Source organism: Pogona vitticeps, chromosome 2 (assembly GCF_051106095.1).
Source record: "Pogona vitticeps strain Pit_001003342236 chromosome 2, PviZW2.1, whole genome shotgun sequence".
NCBI classification, from domain to species: domain Eukaryota; kingdom Metazoa; phylum Chordata; class Lepidosauria; order Squamata; family Agamidae; genus Pogona; species Pogona vitticeps.
The window spans coordinates 94,270,146-94,285,585 of record NC_135784.1 but is presented as its reverse complement, the minus strand read 5'-3'; the positions used below and the strand labels follow the sequence as shown (position 1 = coordinate 94,285,585).

The window sequence follows — 15,440 nt, the reverse complement described above, 5'->3', positions numbered from 1 at the left end:
GGATGTTTCTCGTGTACAGTTCTCTCCCACCAGAAGATGGCAATATATAAGTGCTAGCCTTGGAGGCACTAGGACAGGGTATTCAATTGTGCTGACTGAAGGGAAATAAGCTGGGCTCAGTTCCCTTCAGACAATATGAAGAGCTGACTGATGAAAATGTTTCAACCCCTTTACGTTCCAGAACAGAAGCAGTAAGATTAAGTAAAGCATAAGTAGGAGGCTGCTACTGAATTCACGCCCTGCTTTATAGACCTTCAGCTGACCACTGTGTGAACATACTGTCAAGCTATTTAAGCCTTGGTCTGATCCAGCTGGACACTTCTTACATTGCTGCGAATGGACTTTTTTAGCAGCACATATGGACTACACCTTTATCCCCAATGAATGAAAGAAATAGCACTCCCTAGAAGACTGGCTTTCTGATCCCAGTTCTAACTTTTCTGTGAAAAAAAAACAGCCTTCATTCCAATTCCAGGCCTAAATCTGCCCTTTGGTGGGAAAGGAAAGACTTTCCCACCAAAGGGCAGATTTATCCATGTAGGCTAGTCCCCATTCCATTTTCATGAGTCCCTTCTCCCACTTTCACAAGTCCTGTCTTGATCATTCTTAGCACTGAATTAAGATAAAATATCATTCTAGCTTTCAACTGTGTACACAACATGCAACTTTCATCTTATGAACAATGCCACTCACCAACTGATTTATCTGCCATGCCAACGTCTCTTGAAGTCCAGCGGCAAAAGCCACAGGCCAGATAGTAAGCCTTCTTCATTGTAGTCTTTGCTGGATCATCAGGGAGAGGAGCAGGGATGCTTGTTGCTCGTGTAGAGAGTGTGTGCATACAGCATGGGCAATCAAAACAGTTAGCACACCTGAATGAGAATATTCCAGTATGAAATTCTATATTAGTTTATTTATTCATCTCATTTATAGGCTACCTTTCTCCTAATAAGGACACTCAAGGCAGTGATATATTAGTGATATACACTTCAGTGCTTTAACTTGGGAGTTCAAGTGTCTTGATGCTGTGCTTTATAAATTAGAAACTGTAGAACAATTTGTATTAGAAATATTCATTAAGAAAGATAGCACTTGAAAAAAATCACTCCAAAATATGCAGGGGATTTGCCTTTGTGAAAATGGCAGAAAAGCTGCTACAGGTAAACTTTCAATTCTGCATACAAAAATGAAAAACATCAAGCATCCTGAAGCATTTACACATGAGGAAAAAATCAATAACCAAAATTTATGTCAGAACAATCTGAAGAATAACATTCAAAAGCTGTACCACATTATCTATGTACATTCATTAAAAAAATCACACCAAATACATCAGGAAAGCAAATGAATAGCCTTATATTCAAGTGTGAGCTATGATAACTTTTATAGAGCACAGTCAGATTTGCAATAAGCAAAAGCGAATACAAGCAGAGGGCAAACACACAAAGGGAAATGACTCATCCCAATGAGTCTGTACTGGAAATAAAATTCAATGGCAAGAATACTCAAAATTATTTCATCCTCTTAATAAGGTACAGTATTAGAAATGAAACAAATGTGCAAATAGGTTATACGAAGACAAGAGCACAAAGGAAGGAAAGGGAATTTCAGGCCCCATATGTAATCTTACCTATTCTTCTTCAGCTTGGCTTCAGCTGATGGCATATTTTCCAAGCAACTGGGGCAGTAGTGAGAATCCACCTAAAGAAAAGCCAAAACAAAACAAAAGGCTTCTTCACTCTTGGGCATTAGGTAAGAACTAATTTTGCATACATCATCATGACCAAATCAGACATAACCAAAATATATACAGCTGGCACTACCAGCCACCATAGAAACATGGGCACCCAGATTCAGAACTCCATGAAGACATCCAAAATGAGAACTTGAATTTTCAGGTGGAGGCATTGTCTTATTCCAATATATCAAACTTGAGACAGTGCCATTTTCAATATCTTCACTCAAAGTAAGCCCAATACTGAGTCTATGGCAAATATGTGCAGAACTGCAGCCTAAACACTAACAAAGTCTGGGCATTATTCATTGCTGTTCTCCTCTCTTTTCCACATAGGTAAAATAATGTGAGTGGCAAAAAATACAACTGAGATATCAATGTCATTCTGTATAACATATACAAAGAAAGATAACCAAGTTGATTCATAAGAACAAAGCAATATCCACAAGCAAGAAATATATTTATTATGACTAACAATTCCATTACATTGTGTATACTTTCCATCTCTCCAGAACTTTCAGTCTGCTAGATGGAAAATGGGTGGTTGGTAAGTACAGAAATGTGGCTACACGTTAAAGCCATTATGTTTGTGGTTAAAAGTACTACCTGCTATGGATTTTGCTTTTTGGAACAAAAATGCTCATATAATAAAACCCTGTTTATCTTGTGATGTCCTAGCCTCCTTAAGGAGTCTGAGTTGAGAGTTAGAGAAATGAGTTAGGAGTCAGGGATCAGTTAGAGTTTCAGTCAGGACCAGTCTTGTGTTAGTGAAGAGTGATAGAGAGACAGAGAAAGAAATGAATAAATGAAATGAATAAATAGTACTTATATTAACATGATTCTGCATAAGCAAATATAAATGTTACTAAAGCACAGTTGATTAAATGAAATAAGTCCATCCATGATTTACTTTATATGATTTACTTATGAACACTTTAATAAACTTTGTTTGATTGAATAACACTGATTTAAGAACCATATTTGATAGAGTGAGGCGAAATCCTCTGATGGCGGCAGAAAGGATTGAAAACAAGTGTCATTTCTCCTGGGTTGTGTGGAGAAATAAACCGGGGGAACTTAGGGTGCGTCACAGTGGCCCTCTCCACCTCCTGGATTTAGCCAGACTCTGCTGTTCAAGAGACCAGTCCTTTTGTAAAATTTTTATAATTAATTTTTATTAGAAAAATAAAGTTTCATAGAATCAGTTTATATTATATTAAGCTTTAGCATAAAGAACATATTCAAAGATTATTACAATTAAATAAAATAACTATTTCCCATTAAAATAACAGACACTACTAAGCTGGGCTAAGGTGAGCTACAGTGGGCTAGCCCCACCTCCTTTCTTTTTTACTTATATCCTCTCTCAATCAAGTTCCTTCCTCTCCCTTCATCATGGAATCTAACTGCAGAACAAAACTGAATCTCTCCTCCTCCTTCAAGCCACATGCTCAAACCATCATCCATTTTCTACACTCTCTCACGCCTCCCTTCTTCTTGACAATTCTGACTGTTAGCCAGTTAGCCTCAAGGGGTAGTAATACTTTCCTCCTCCCTTGATTCCCATGAAAGTCAGGTGTTTTATTTCTTCTACAATTAGCTCAGAATGTTGAGTCTTCCACAGGCCCCTTGATTGGACCTTCAGCTCTATCTCGAACCATGCTGTACAGATCTTCAGAAAAAACATTCTCATGGCACTTAGAAAAACACATTCCAATGTCTCTCAAACAATCTTCACACAGAACCTGTCTGACTCCATCTTACATTTCTTTGACTACATATCTCATACTGCTTCATATCCATCACATATCTAAATGAATAGGAGGAGACCCTATGTGAGACATGATATAGTTTTTTAAAGCATAACATGAACTTGAGCAATTAGAAGATGGGAACTACGGACTATTCAGCCTGACACCAATCTTGGGAAAATTCTGGAAGAGATTATAAAACAAATGGAGTATCCCAGGGCTCAGTCCTAGGTCCAGTGCTCTTCAACATTTTTATTAATGACCTGGATCAAGGGGTGCAGAGAATGGTAATCAAATTTGCAGATGACACAAAACTGAGTGGAATAGCTAATACCCTGGAAGACAAGAAACAAAATTGAAAATGATCTAGATAGGCTTGAGCACTGGGCTGAGAACAACATAATGAAATTCAACAGGGATAAATGCAAAGTACTGCAACTAAGGAAAAGAAACCAAACACACAGCTACAAGATGGGAGATATCTGGCTCAGCAATACTATGAATGAGAAGGATCTAGGAATTGTCATATATCATAAGCTGAATCTGAGCCAACACTATGATGTGGCTAGAAAAAAGGCTAATGCTATTTTATGCTGCATTAACAGAAGTACAGTGGGGTCTTGACTTAAGAACGGCTCGAGTTAAGAACATTTTGACTTAAGAACCACTCTCATAGGAAAATATTGACTTGACTTACATACTTAGATTTAAGTTAAGAACTGAAAAAAACCCACGTGGGAGGCATGGAAAGTGCAAAATGTGAACTTTCAGTTAACTGTTGGCCAGTGAAAAGGGTGCCTGTCTGCTTCCTCACTCCTCCCAGCGTTTAGAGAGTGGACTGGGAGACAGTCTTCAGACTGCCTGGTACTGTCCTGCCTGGAATGTATTTTCCCTGCCTTCCCTGAACCTTTCTTGACCTAAGAAAAAAAGAAACAAAATATCCCCCTCTAGTGGTTGAAGGCGGAATAGCAGCTTCTCATTAGTTTCTATGGATGGAAAAGAGCAGATACAGATCAAATGGTTCTCAATGCATTCCTATGGGAAATGCAGATTTGACCTGAGAACTTTTTGACTTGAGAACCGCCTTCCAATACGGATTAAGTTCTCAAGTCAAGACCCCACTGTATTATCTCCAAATCTTGCAAAGTACTAGTTCCCCTCTACTTTGCACTGGTTAGGCCTCATCTTGAGTACTGTATCCAGTTCTGGATACCACACTTCAAGAAGGATTCCAACAAATTGGAACAAGTTCAGAGGAGGGCAACAAGGATGATCCGGGGGGGGGGTTGAAACAAAGCCCCATGAGGAATGGCTGAAAGAACTGGGCATGTTTAGCCTTGAGAAAAGAAGACTAAGAGGAGATACAATAGCACTTTTCAAATACTGTACTTGAAAGACTATCATACAGAGGAGGGGCAGGATCTGTTTTCAATCATCCCCAAGTAACATGCAAAAATAGGCTCAAGTTAGAGGAAGCCAAATTTCAGTTGAATATCAGAACAAACTTTTCTGTTAGAGCAGTATGGCAATGAAATCAATTATTTTGAAAGGTGGTGAGTGCTCCTTTAAAACTCCTTCACTTTTCCTTTTAAAAAATCCTAAATACCAAAGAAGGGCCTACTGTGCTTATGTCTTTTCAAGTTGTTTCTGATTTATGGCAACACTAAGAGATGCTGGAGTATGTGACAGGTTTCAAGAGTGGTCTACCATGCTTTACAAGATCAATGTAAAAGTTCCACGTCTATTCTTCTTAGATGGAAATGCCCTGTCAAAGAAAAGCACTCCTACCCACAAATCTTTAAAAAACAACAGAAACACAGTATTCATCATAACTGGAAAATTCATCTGAACCAAACTGAATTAGTCTTCTTAAGGAATTGACATATGGTACATAAGAAAAATTTCCCCAAAGGTTTACAGTGAACAATAAATGGTTAAATCCTGTTGTCAATTTTGCCCTAGCAAAGAAGATGGCATTTCCAGGAGGGTGCTGCCCTTTTACATCCCACAGCTATGCGAGCAGCATTATACAGTGACTCAGGAGGATGCATGCCTCCTGCTGAAATCACCCGCATTGCTTTTGAACAGGACATTTAGTAGCAGCATCTACATCAAACTGCTGAATAGCAAACAATTCACAAAGAATGATAGACCATTTCTTAATAGATATTTCCTCCTCACTTTTGTTCTTTGTCAAGTACAGTATTTCCTACTCACATATTAAAGAATTCTTGACGTACAAATTGTGTAGAATTCTCCATTTACTTTTTCACAGAGGTCCCCATGAACACATGATTTTTTAAAAAAACGATCACTGTCCCAATTACAAAATGTTGGTTTTGGGAGCAGCATTCCCCATGCATGCCTGGGGCCCCTCCCTCCCTTAAAGAGAGAGAAAAAAACATGCAGACAAGATACATGGAAGCATCACACACACAAACGGTGTTCTCCATTGCCCTCTGCAAGAGGGTAAACATGACTAGATAGAAATAACTGAAACTTGGTGGGATGACCCCCATGACTGGAAGGATATAAATTGTTCAAAACTGAAGGATATACATTGTTCAAAAAACCCAGAAAGAATAGAAAGGGAAATGAAGTTGAAGTACAGTGGTGCCTCGCATAGCGATTGCTTCATATAGCGATGAAATCGCTTTGCGATGAAGATTTTATGGTCACTTTTGCGATCGCTTTGTGATGTTCCCTATGGGGGAATTTCGCTTTGCGATGATTGGTTCCCTGGGGAACTGATCATGGCAAAGCAATGCTTTTAAACAGCTGATCGGCGGAAGGAGGGGCGAAGGACCTGCCCCGATCCCTGCGCGCACCCGAGGCGCCGAGCCAGAGAGCTGTCATGGCGGGAGGTGCTGCAAAGGAGGAAGCGCCCACTCAGGACCAGGATCAGAGCAGCAGCGGCTGGACGGGGGGGCATGCCAGGGACCCCCTCCTCACCCCGTCTGTGCCCTGGGAGAGCCCCACCAAGGAGACCGGGCATTGTCCGCGGCTGGTTGGCGGTGGAATTTCGCTTTGCCATGATCGGTTCTCTGCTTGGGGAACCGATCATGGCAAAGCAATGCTTTTTAAACAGCTGATCGCCAGAAGGAGGGGCGAAGGGCCTGGCCCCAATCCCCGCGCGCACCCCTGGGGCACCGAGCCAGAGAGCCGTCGTGGCGGGAGGCGCTGCAAAGGAGGAGGCGCCCACCTGGGACCGGCGCGGCAATCCCCTCCTCGCCCCGTCTGCGCCCCGGAAGAGCCCCGCCAAGGAGACCGGGCATCGTCCGGGGTTGGCTGGCTGGTGGTGGGTGGCGCGCCCCTTCCCACCCCGGGCGGCTGCCTGCCTCCGAGCCCTCCTCCCACCGCTCGACGTCCAAGGCGGACAAACTCCAGAGGCCTTCCTAGCGGCACCTGGGAAGCGCGACCGTGTCCACGTCAACCCGCCGGGCGCCGCGGGCAGGAGGGGGGCGGAGGCAGAGGCCGGAGCCGAGCACCTTGGGCAGCCGATGCCCTGTCTGCGGGGCCGGCCCTGGAAAGGCTCGCTGGGTTTTGGGAGCGCTGAGGAGAGCCAGAGGAGCCCGGCCCCTGGAGAGAGAGGCCCCACGGCCCGAGCAGTGTGGGCAACATCTGCGCCCCGGGACAGCCCCGCCAAGGAGACCGGGCATCGTCCTGGGCTGGCTGGCGGTGGAATTTCGCTTTGCCATGATCGGTTCCCTGCTTGGGGAACCGATCATGGCAAAGAAATGCTTTTTTAACAGCTGATAAGCGGTTTCAAAATGGCCGCCTGCTGTTTTCTGGGACGATTCCTCGCTTAACAGGCAGCAAAAATGGCCACGCTATGGAGGCTCTTCGCTGAACGGTGAGTTTTAAGCCCATAGGAACGTATTAATCACGTTTTAATGCGTTTCTATGGGCTTTTTATTTTCGCATTGCGACGTTTTCATTTAGCAGCGATTTCACTGGAACGAATTAATGTCGCAATGCAAGGCACCACTGTATATGTAAAAAAATACACATTCCTGCCCAGAAATACAGGAGGAAAAGATTTGCTGTCCAATTGAGTGAATCAGGATGAATGTAGATGGGGCAAAAAACAAAAGGAGCATGGTAGTTTGAGTCTACTACTGACCACACAATCAAGGAGAGTACGCAGATGAAACTTTTGAAAAACGCATTGCAAGGATTTAAAGAGACACAATGTAGTAGTGATGGGAGATTTCAATTATCCTGATATCTGTTGGGAGGCAAATTCTGCCAAGTATGGCCCTTCCAAGAAGTTCCTGACATGTGTGGCTGGTAATTTCCTCCTACAAAAAGTGTAGAAAGAAACTAGAGGAATAGCTACACTTGACTTTATGCTAACCAATAGAAATGGCTTGAAGGAAGAAGTGGCAGTAAGGGGAACTCTGAGAGTTCTACTAAAATTCTCAGTTTCAAAGGAAATGAAAGCAAAGTGTAGCCACACATACATGCTGGATTTAAAAAAAAACAGTTTTAATAAACTTGGAATAAGTATAAGTAAGGTCCCATGGCAGGAGATCCTAACAAGAAAAGGAGCCCAAGAAGCATAGGAGTTTCTAAATAAGGAAATCCTAAAGACCCCTCCCCAAACAATTCCAACAAGTAAAAAAGTTGGAAGACAGCCAAAAAAAAAAAAAAAAAAGGTCAGTGTGGCTTCACAAAAAGCTCATGAAGGACCCGAAAACAAAAAAGGACATGTATAGGAAGTGTAAAGAAGGCCGGACCACAAAGGAAGAGTACAGACAAGTAGCAAGGAAGTGCAAGGATGACATTAGGAGAGCAAAAGCTGAGAATGAGCTGAGGTTAGCTAGAGACACTAAAAGCAACGAAAAAGCATTCTTCAGGTGTGTCATAGCAAAGGACAAAGAAAAGGAACAGCTGCTCAGCTACTCAATGGAAATGGAAAAATGATAACAGACAACAAAGAAAAGGCAGAAGTGCTCAATTCCTATTTTAGCTCAGTCTTTTCCCAAAGGACAGACAACGGCCCTCAAGACAATTGTGAAGTGCAAGTGGAAGGGACATGATTGCAGCTAGAGATTGATAAGCAAATAGTCAAGGAATATATTCACGAAGGCTTTTATGGCGGGTTCTAATGGTTCTTGTGGGTTTTTCGGGCTCTTTGGCCATGTTCTGAAGGTTGTTCTTCCTAACATTTCGCCAGTCTCTGTGGCTGGCATCTTCAGAGGACAGGAGTAGTGCCACTCCTGTCATCTGAAGATGCCAGCCACAGAGACTGGCGAAACGTTGGGAAGAACAATCTTCAAAACACGGCCAAAGAGCCTGAAAAACTCACAACAACCAGTCAAGGAATACCTTACTATTTCAGGCTGCACTAACAAGTTCAGAGGAGGGCAATAAGGATGATCAAGGGGCTGCAAACCATGTCCTATGAGGAAAGACTGAAACAACTGAGCATCTTTAGCCTTGAGAAAAGAAGACTGAGGGGAGATATGTTCACATTTTTCAAACACTTGAAAGGTACTCATATCTTTGTTCTCAATCATCCCAGAGAGCAGGACACGCAACATTGGGCCCAAGTTACAGGAAGCCAGATTTGGGCTGAATATCAGGAAAAATTTCCTAACTTTTAAAACAGTATGGCAGTGAAATTAATTACTTTGAGAGGTGGTGAATACTCCAACACTGGAGACATTCAAGAGAAATTTAGACAACCACCTAGCACATATCCTTTGATTTGTATTCCTGCACTGAACAGGAGGTTGGACCTGATGGCCTTATAGGCCCCTTCCAACTTCATTAATCTATGAGGGAACCTATTTGAATCGTAAGAACATACAGAAAGCCATGGTCAAGCAGTCCAATTGCCTATCTGGTCCAGTGTTATATTTCCCAACAGCCAAACAAATGCCTATAGGAAGCTCCCTATCTTGACACAAAGGCAACTGACCTGACTTATGTTTCTCCACAACTGGCATTCAGCAGCATACTGCATGTACCCCTCAATGTAGTACACAATCACCAATAGCTTTATCCTCAATGTCTAATTCCCTCTTTAGAGCCATCCAACGTGGAAGCCATTATCTAGGTGAATTCCACAGTTTGACTAGGTGTTGTGTAAAGTAGTACCACATTTCAGATTCATTGTATTAACACAGAACATACTTTTATGAGGGAGAAAGCTATCTCCTTAACTATTAGTATACGGAAGTGCCACATTGTAACCATAACTGATTTTGTGCCTTGGATATGGCAAATCATTTTTAAAACCAAGGGCAACAATATCAATCACCATACACATCCAAGCAAGATGAAGACTGAAAATGACATTTTGTATTACATAAAAAGCAAGCAAAATGAGGGTAGGACTAAATGCAGCGGTTCCACTATAACAGGACCTGAGAATGCCTGGGCAGATACATTTTCCAGCTCCTGCAACAATGTGTTATGTGCATTCAAGTCAGAACCAACTTACATCAACCCTAATAGGGCTTTCAAGATAAATGAGAAATTTAAAGGAGTGGTTCTATGAATTCCATCCCCCCTGGATGGGGATCTGAATCCAGGTTTCCCGAGTCCTGGTCTGTCCCTCTATCAACTATACTGCACTGGATGATCTCATATAAATAGGATCACAGCTGCACCATGCACCACTACTGAGGAAATGGAAGGGTAATTACAGATTACTTTGTGGACATAACTCTCCTTCTCAAGAGCAGAGCAACTGACAAGGTTCCTATCACCATAACAGGATGCTATGCGAAGCAACTGAGTATTTGGGAAAGGGTCCCCATAAGCTTGAATAACATGGTTTACATAAGAGTTATGTCAATGTAATAATACTGGGAGCAGAGATTCCTTCTTTGCAGATTAGAGGGAAAGGGGGAGAATTTATTCAATTAAAATGGGCATTTAAAAAAGCACACTTGGGTAATATCGCTGATACATTTTTTAAAAAAAGGTTACAAGGAAACTTTTCAGAACGCTTCCATTAAGGCGGCGCTGCAAAACTTGGGAAGGGAGAGTTCTTTTTAAAATGTAAATGAAGATGCTACAGGCATCCCTTTGCCCTAAACCCAGCCTAGCTGCCGAGGTCCAGGATGACAATCCCATTTCGCTCCATATTGTCCAATAAAGCGAGAAACAACACTGACAGAACGGCACGCGCTCCAATCAAGACACCAAGGCTCGAAAGCCACGCACAGGAACCAATCAGAGCAGCGCCTGAAAAAAATAATCTCTGCTAGCCAACGGGATAAACAAGAATGGTGAGCGGCACCTCCAGCGGCCAATAGGCACTCGAGAAGCGTGCTGCGGTCCTCCCTTGTTCTCCTGCCGCTTTCTCCCGCCCCGCCCGCTCCTCTCACCCCCCCCCCCCCGCAGTTTACCTCATGAGAGACGCACTCGAGGGACCGCAGCTCGCTGCAGTAACGGCAGAAGTAGAGTTGCGAGAGCGGCATTCGGATGTCCTTTTCGCCGCGCACCAAGTACAAGACACGCTCAGACTGTAGCAGCGAAGCCATCTTGCAAAGAAAGGACCAGACCAGCCTCTTCTCTCAGCTACCGCCGCACCCTGCCCTCTCTACTTCCGGCACGTGACCCGGAAGCAGTTAAAAAACCTCCTTCTCTGGAGCCACGTGGGCCCGCTGAGTGGGCGTTGCTCGTCCAATGGCGGGACGCCAACTTCATTAATCTATGAGGGGGCCTTAGAAGGAGAGGGTATATAAAAGAATAGCATGCAGAAGGGTAGGACCCCGTTGGGTAGCGGCTGTATGTAGTCTTTTAAAAGGTTTGTGTGCTACCTTGGGTGCTACGTTTTAGTGGAAAGGCAAAGTGTTATTGTTAATGTTTTCAAGATTCTGCTCAGACTTGACAGTAGCGATGGACTGACTGATTTAAAATATTTTTTTACCTCGCCTTTCTCCTTAAAAAAAAAAAATCGAGGCGGCTTTTAAACTAAACGTGTGTAGGAAATGCACTGTGACATTTTCGAAGGTTTCATAGTTGTGGCACAAGCTTTTGTGAGCCGGAGAACTCTACCTTCCATAAGGAACAGATTGGCGGAGCAGCTCTTCTTGACAAGGAAATAGGCACAGACAGAGCTTAAAAGAGTTATTTTTCAGGACTTTAGCAACTCACCAGGCAAGCCACTGGGTTATTCAGGGAACACAAAGGCAGAGTCGTATGTGAAGAAGTCGAATACAGTCTAGGAAAGCTGCCACTGAAATTAGGATGTACCACAATGCTTTTTCGTTTTGTTTCGTTCCTGCCTTTCTGAGAAATAAAAAAAATGTAGCAGGGATGGCCAAGTTGCAGCCCTAGGACAGCACATGCTTCCCCAAACTATGGTCACTTTTGACTTCAGAATAGGTGTCATGGTTCTTCTGAGGCCCTTTACCCACTATGGTAGATAGAAGGGCAGACTAGGACACATACAGGTGACCTGAGTTCAAATCCATGCTTTCTCATGCAAACTCACCAGAGATAGTTTTAGACATGTTATTTTGTGCTAGTATATTGGGCAAAAACAAACGTTTTAAGCATTTTAAACAAAAACTTGAAAGATAAAAATGTGACACTTTAAAGACTAACTGCTATATTTTAATATGAGCTTTCATGGACAAATCCATTTCCTCCAAAGGTGGTGGTGGTGGAACTGGTAAAACTGTTCCTTAAATGTCTGGCCCTTGAAAGCCCTGCTGGGGTCTCCATAAGTTATTTTTTACATGATAGCACATAACATAAGGGTACCCTACAAAACACAAAATGCCAATTTTTCCGAATCAGAAATGGGCTTTGATCCGGGGAGGGGGGGATTGAATTACACTCCTGGACAATTACAGAATCAAAAACTTAACTTCCAAGTAGATGGTGGAGTCTCCCAAGATGTACCCAGTGTGATGTAGTTGTAGACAGACCAGGATGCAGAACACCTGGTTTCAGATCCCCTCTTGACTGGCAATTCACCAAATATGATTATGGTGGAACTGTTAAAAACAATGCTTAAAATGTTATCTAATCCTTGAAAACTCTGTTAGAGTCACTGTAAGTCATTTCCAACTTGACAGCACATAACAAGGATCCCCTGAGACATATATACAAAATACCAATTTTTACAAACCAGGAATAGACTTGAATCATTTCTGGGGAGGGGCTTTGCTTCACATTTTTAGCACTCTGGATGGGTCCTGCCAAAAACCAGGGGTATATCAATCCAAATATCCCTTTCTTGCAGTGTGAAATTCTTCTGTTCAGCTTGGTTCCAGCCACACAGATCCTTTCTCAAGATGCTCAAGATAACAATATTTTTTTACTTAATTATTTTATGTATTTATTTCCATTTCTGTACCACCTGACTCTCTGAGCAGTTTATGCAATAAAAACAACACTATATAATAAATACAATTAAATCTTGTAATTAGCAGAAACTAATAAACAAAATGCACAAATTAAACCTCTTTGAACATCTCAGGACAAATTTACAACTAATAGAAGGCGACTTTGTATAATTTGATCTTAATTAGTTTCCTAAAAAACAGGGATGGTGCCTTTTGAACCTCTGTAGAAAGCTTGTTCTAGAGCAGTGCTGGCAAACCTATAGCATGTGTGCCACAGCTGGCACACAGAGCTCTTTCTGGGTGCACGTGAGCCATAAGTCACCAGATTGCTACTCTCCCCCCCCCCCCGGCAGCCAAACCTCAGGAGGCGGCTGCAGCCGTGGTGCTGGCAGTTCAACAAGTGGCAGTCCAGGATCCAGAGCAGCTGGCGCTAGTGGTGGATCTAGAGTGGGATCTTGAGTCGTCTCTGTGCCCAGGATTCCCCCTTCTGCTACCACTTCCAGTTCCACCGCTGCGGCCCACAGCCTGCTGTTTTTTGGTTTGTTTCCAGTTTGTGCATTCAGGCCCAAAAAGGTTTGCCTCCACTGTCCATGACTGAGAAAGTTCAGTCAGTTCCTCATGTTGGCTTTATTGGCCTCTTTGAGTAGTTATAATTCTTGACATCAAGGACTGCAAGAAGCAGATAGAATGAGTGCCTACTTTGTGGGAAAGACGTGTGTGTGTTTAGTCGTTTAGTCGTGTCTGACTCTTCGTGACCCCATGGACCAGAGCACGCCAAGCCCTCCTGTCTTCTACTGCCTCCCGGAGTTGTGTCAGGTTCATGTTGGTTGCTTCGCAGACACTGTCCAGCCATCTCATCCTCGGTCGTCCCCTTCTCCTCTTGCCATCACACCTTCCTAACATCAAGGTTTTTTCCAAGGACTCTTTTCTTCTCATGAGATGGCCAAAGTACTGGAGCCTCAGCTTCAGGATCTGTCCTTCCAGTGAGCACTCAGGGTTGATTTCCTTTAGAACTGATAGGTTTGTTCTCCTTGCAGTCCAGGGCATTCTCAAGAGCCTCCTCCAGCACCACAATTCAAAGGCATCAATTCTTCGGCGGTCAGCTTTCTTTATGGTCCAGCTCTCACTTCCATACATCAGGACAGGAAAAACCATAGCTTTGACTATTCGGACTTTTGTTGGCAAGGTGATGTCTCTGCTTTTCAAGATGCTGTCAAGATTTGTCATCGCTTTCCTCCCAAGAAGAAGGCGTCTTTTAATTTCAGGGCTGCTGTCTCCATCTGCAGTGATCATGGAGCCCAGGAAGATAAAATTTGACACTGCCTCCATATCTTCCCCTTCTATTTCCCAGGAGGTGATGGGACCAGTGGCCATGATCTTAGTTTTTTTGATGTTGAGTTTCAGACCGTTTTTTGCACTCTCCTCTTTCACTCTCATTACAAGGTTCTTTAATTCCTCCTCACTTTCTGCCATCAGAGTGGTATCATCTGCATATCGGAGGTTGTTGATATTTCTTCCGGCAATCTTAATTCCGGCTTGGGTTTCTTCCAGTCCAGCCTTCCGCATGATGTATTCTGCATATAAGTTAAATAAGCTGGGGGACAATATACAGCCTTGCCGTACTCCTTTTCCAATTTTGAACCACTCAGTTGTTCCATGACCAGTTCTAACTGTTGCTTCCTGCCCCGCATATAGGTTTCTCAGGAGACAGATAAAGTGGTCAGGCACTCCCATTTCTTTAAGAACTTGCCATAGTTTGCTGTGGTCCACACAGTCAAAGGCTTTCGCATAGTCAATGAAGCAGAAGTAGATATTTTTCTGGAACTCTCTGGCTTTCTCCATAATCCAGCGCAAGTTAGCAATTTGGTCTCGAGTTCCTCTGCCTCTTCGGAATCCAGCTTGTACTTCTGTACTGCCTTTCTTTGGGATTGGGATGTAGACTGATCTTTTCCAATCCTCTGGCCACTGTTGAGTTTTCCAAACTTGCTGGCATATTGAATGTAGCATGTTAACAGCATCATCTTTCAAGATTTTAAATAGTTCAACTGGAATGCCATCACCTCCACTGGCCTTGTTGTTAGCCAGGCTTTCTAAGGCCCACTTGACTTCGCTCTCCAGGATGTCTGGCTCAAGGTCAGCAACTACGTTGTCTGCGTTGTCCGGGATATCCAAATCTTTCCGATATAATTCCTCTGTGTATTCTTGCCACCTCTTCTTGACGTCTTCTGCTTCTGTTAGGTCCCTCCCATTTTTGTCTTTTATCATGTTCATCTTTGCGCAAAATGTTCCTCTAATATCTCCAATTTTCCTGAACAGATCTCTGGTCTTTCCTTTTCTGTTATCTTCCTCTATTTCTTTGCATTGTTCATTTAAGAAGGCCCTCTTGTCTCTCCTTGCTATTCTTTGGAAGTCTGCATTCAATTTTCTGTAGCTTTCCCTATCTCCCTTGCATTTTGCTTCCCTTCTCCTCTCTGCTATTTCTAAGGCCTCGTTGGACAGCCACTTTGCTTTCTTGCATTTCCTTTTCTTTGGGATGGTTTTCGTTGCTGCCTCCTGGACAATGTTACGAGCCTCTATCCAAAGTTCTTCAGGCACTCTGTCCACCAAATCTAGTTCCTTAAATCTGTTCTTTACTTCCAC

At 43.1% G+C, this 15,440-nt stretch overlaps 1 protein-coding gene across 2 annotated transcripts in view; it reads right to left on the bottom strand.

Moving 5' to 3' along the window:
• Positions 1-11,088, bottom strand: part of DCTN4 (dynactin subunit 4) — a 28,726-nt gene extending 17,638 nt beyond the window's left edge. The window contains exons 1-3 of one of the 2 annotated variants that reach the window (XM_020809958.3): positions 10,851-11,088; positions 1,631-1,701; positions 694-872 (exon numbers count right to left, since the gene is read on the bottom strand). In XM_020809958.3, coding sequence (XP_020665617.1) covers positions 694-872; positions 1,631-1,701; positions 10,851-10,985 — 385 coding nt within the window. In that variant the 5' untranslated portion in view covers positions 10,986-11,088. The remainder of the gene's footprint in view (positions 1-693; positions 873-1,630; positions 1,702-10,850) is intronic. The other variant, XM_020809959.3, reaches the window with a different exon arrangement.
• Between the last annotated feature and the right edge of the window lie 4,352 nt (positions 11,089-15,440).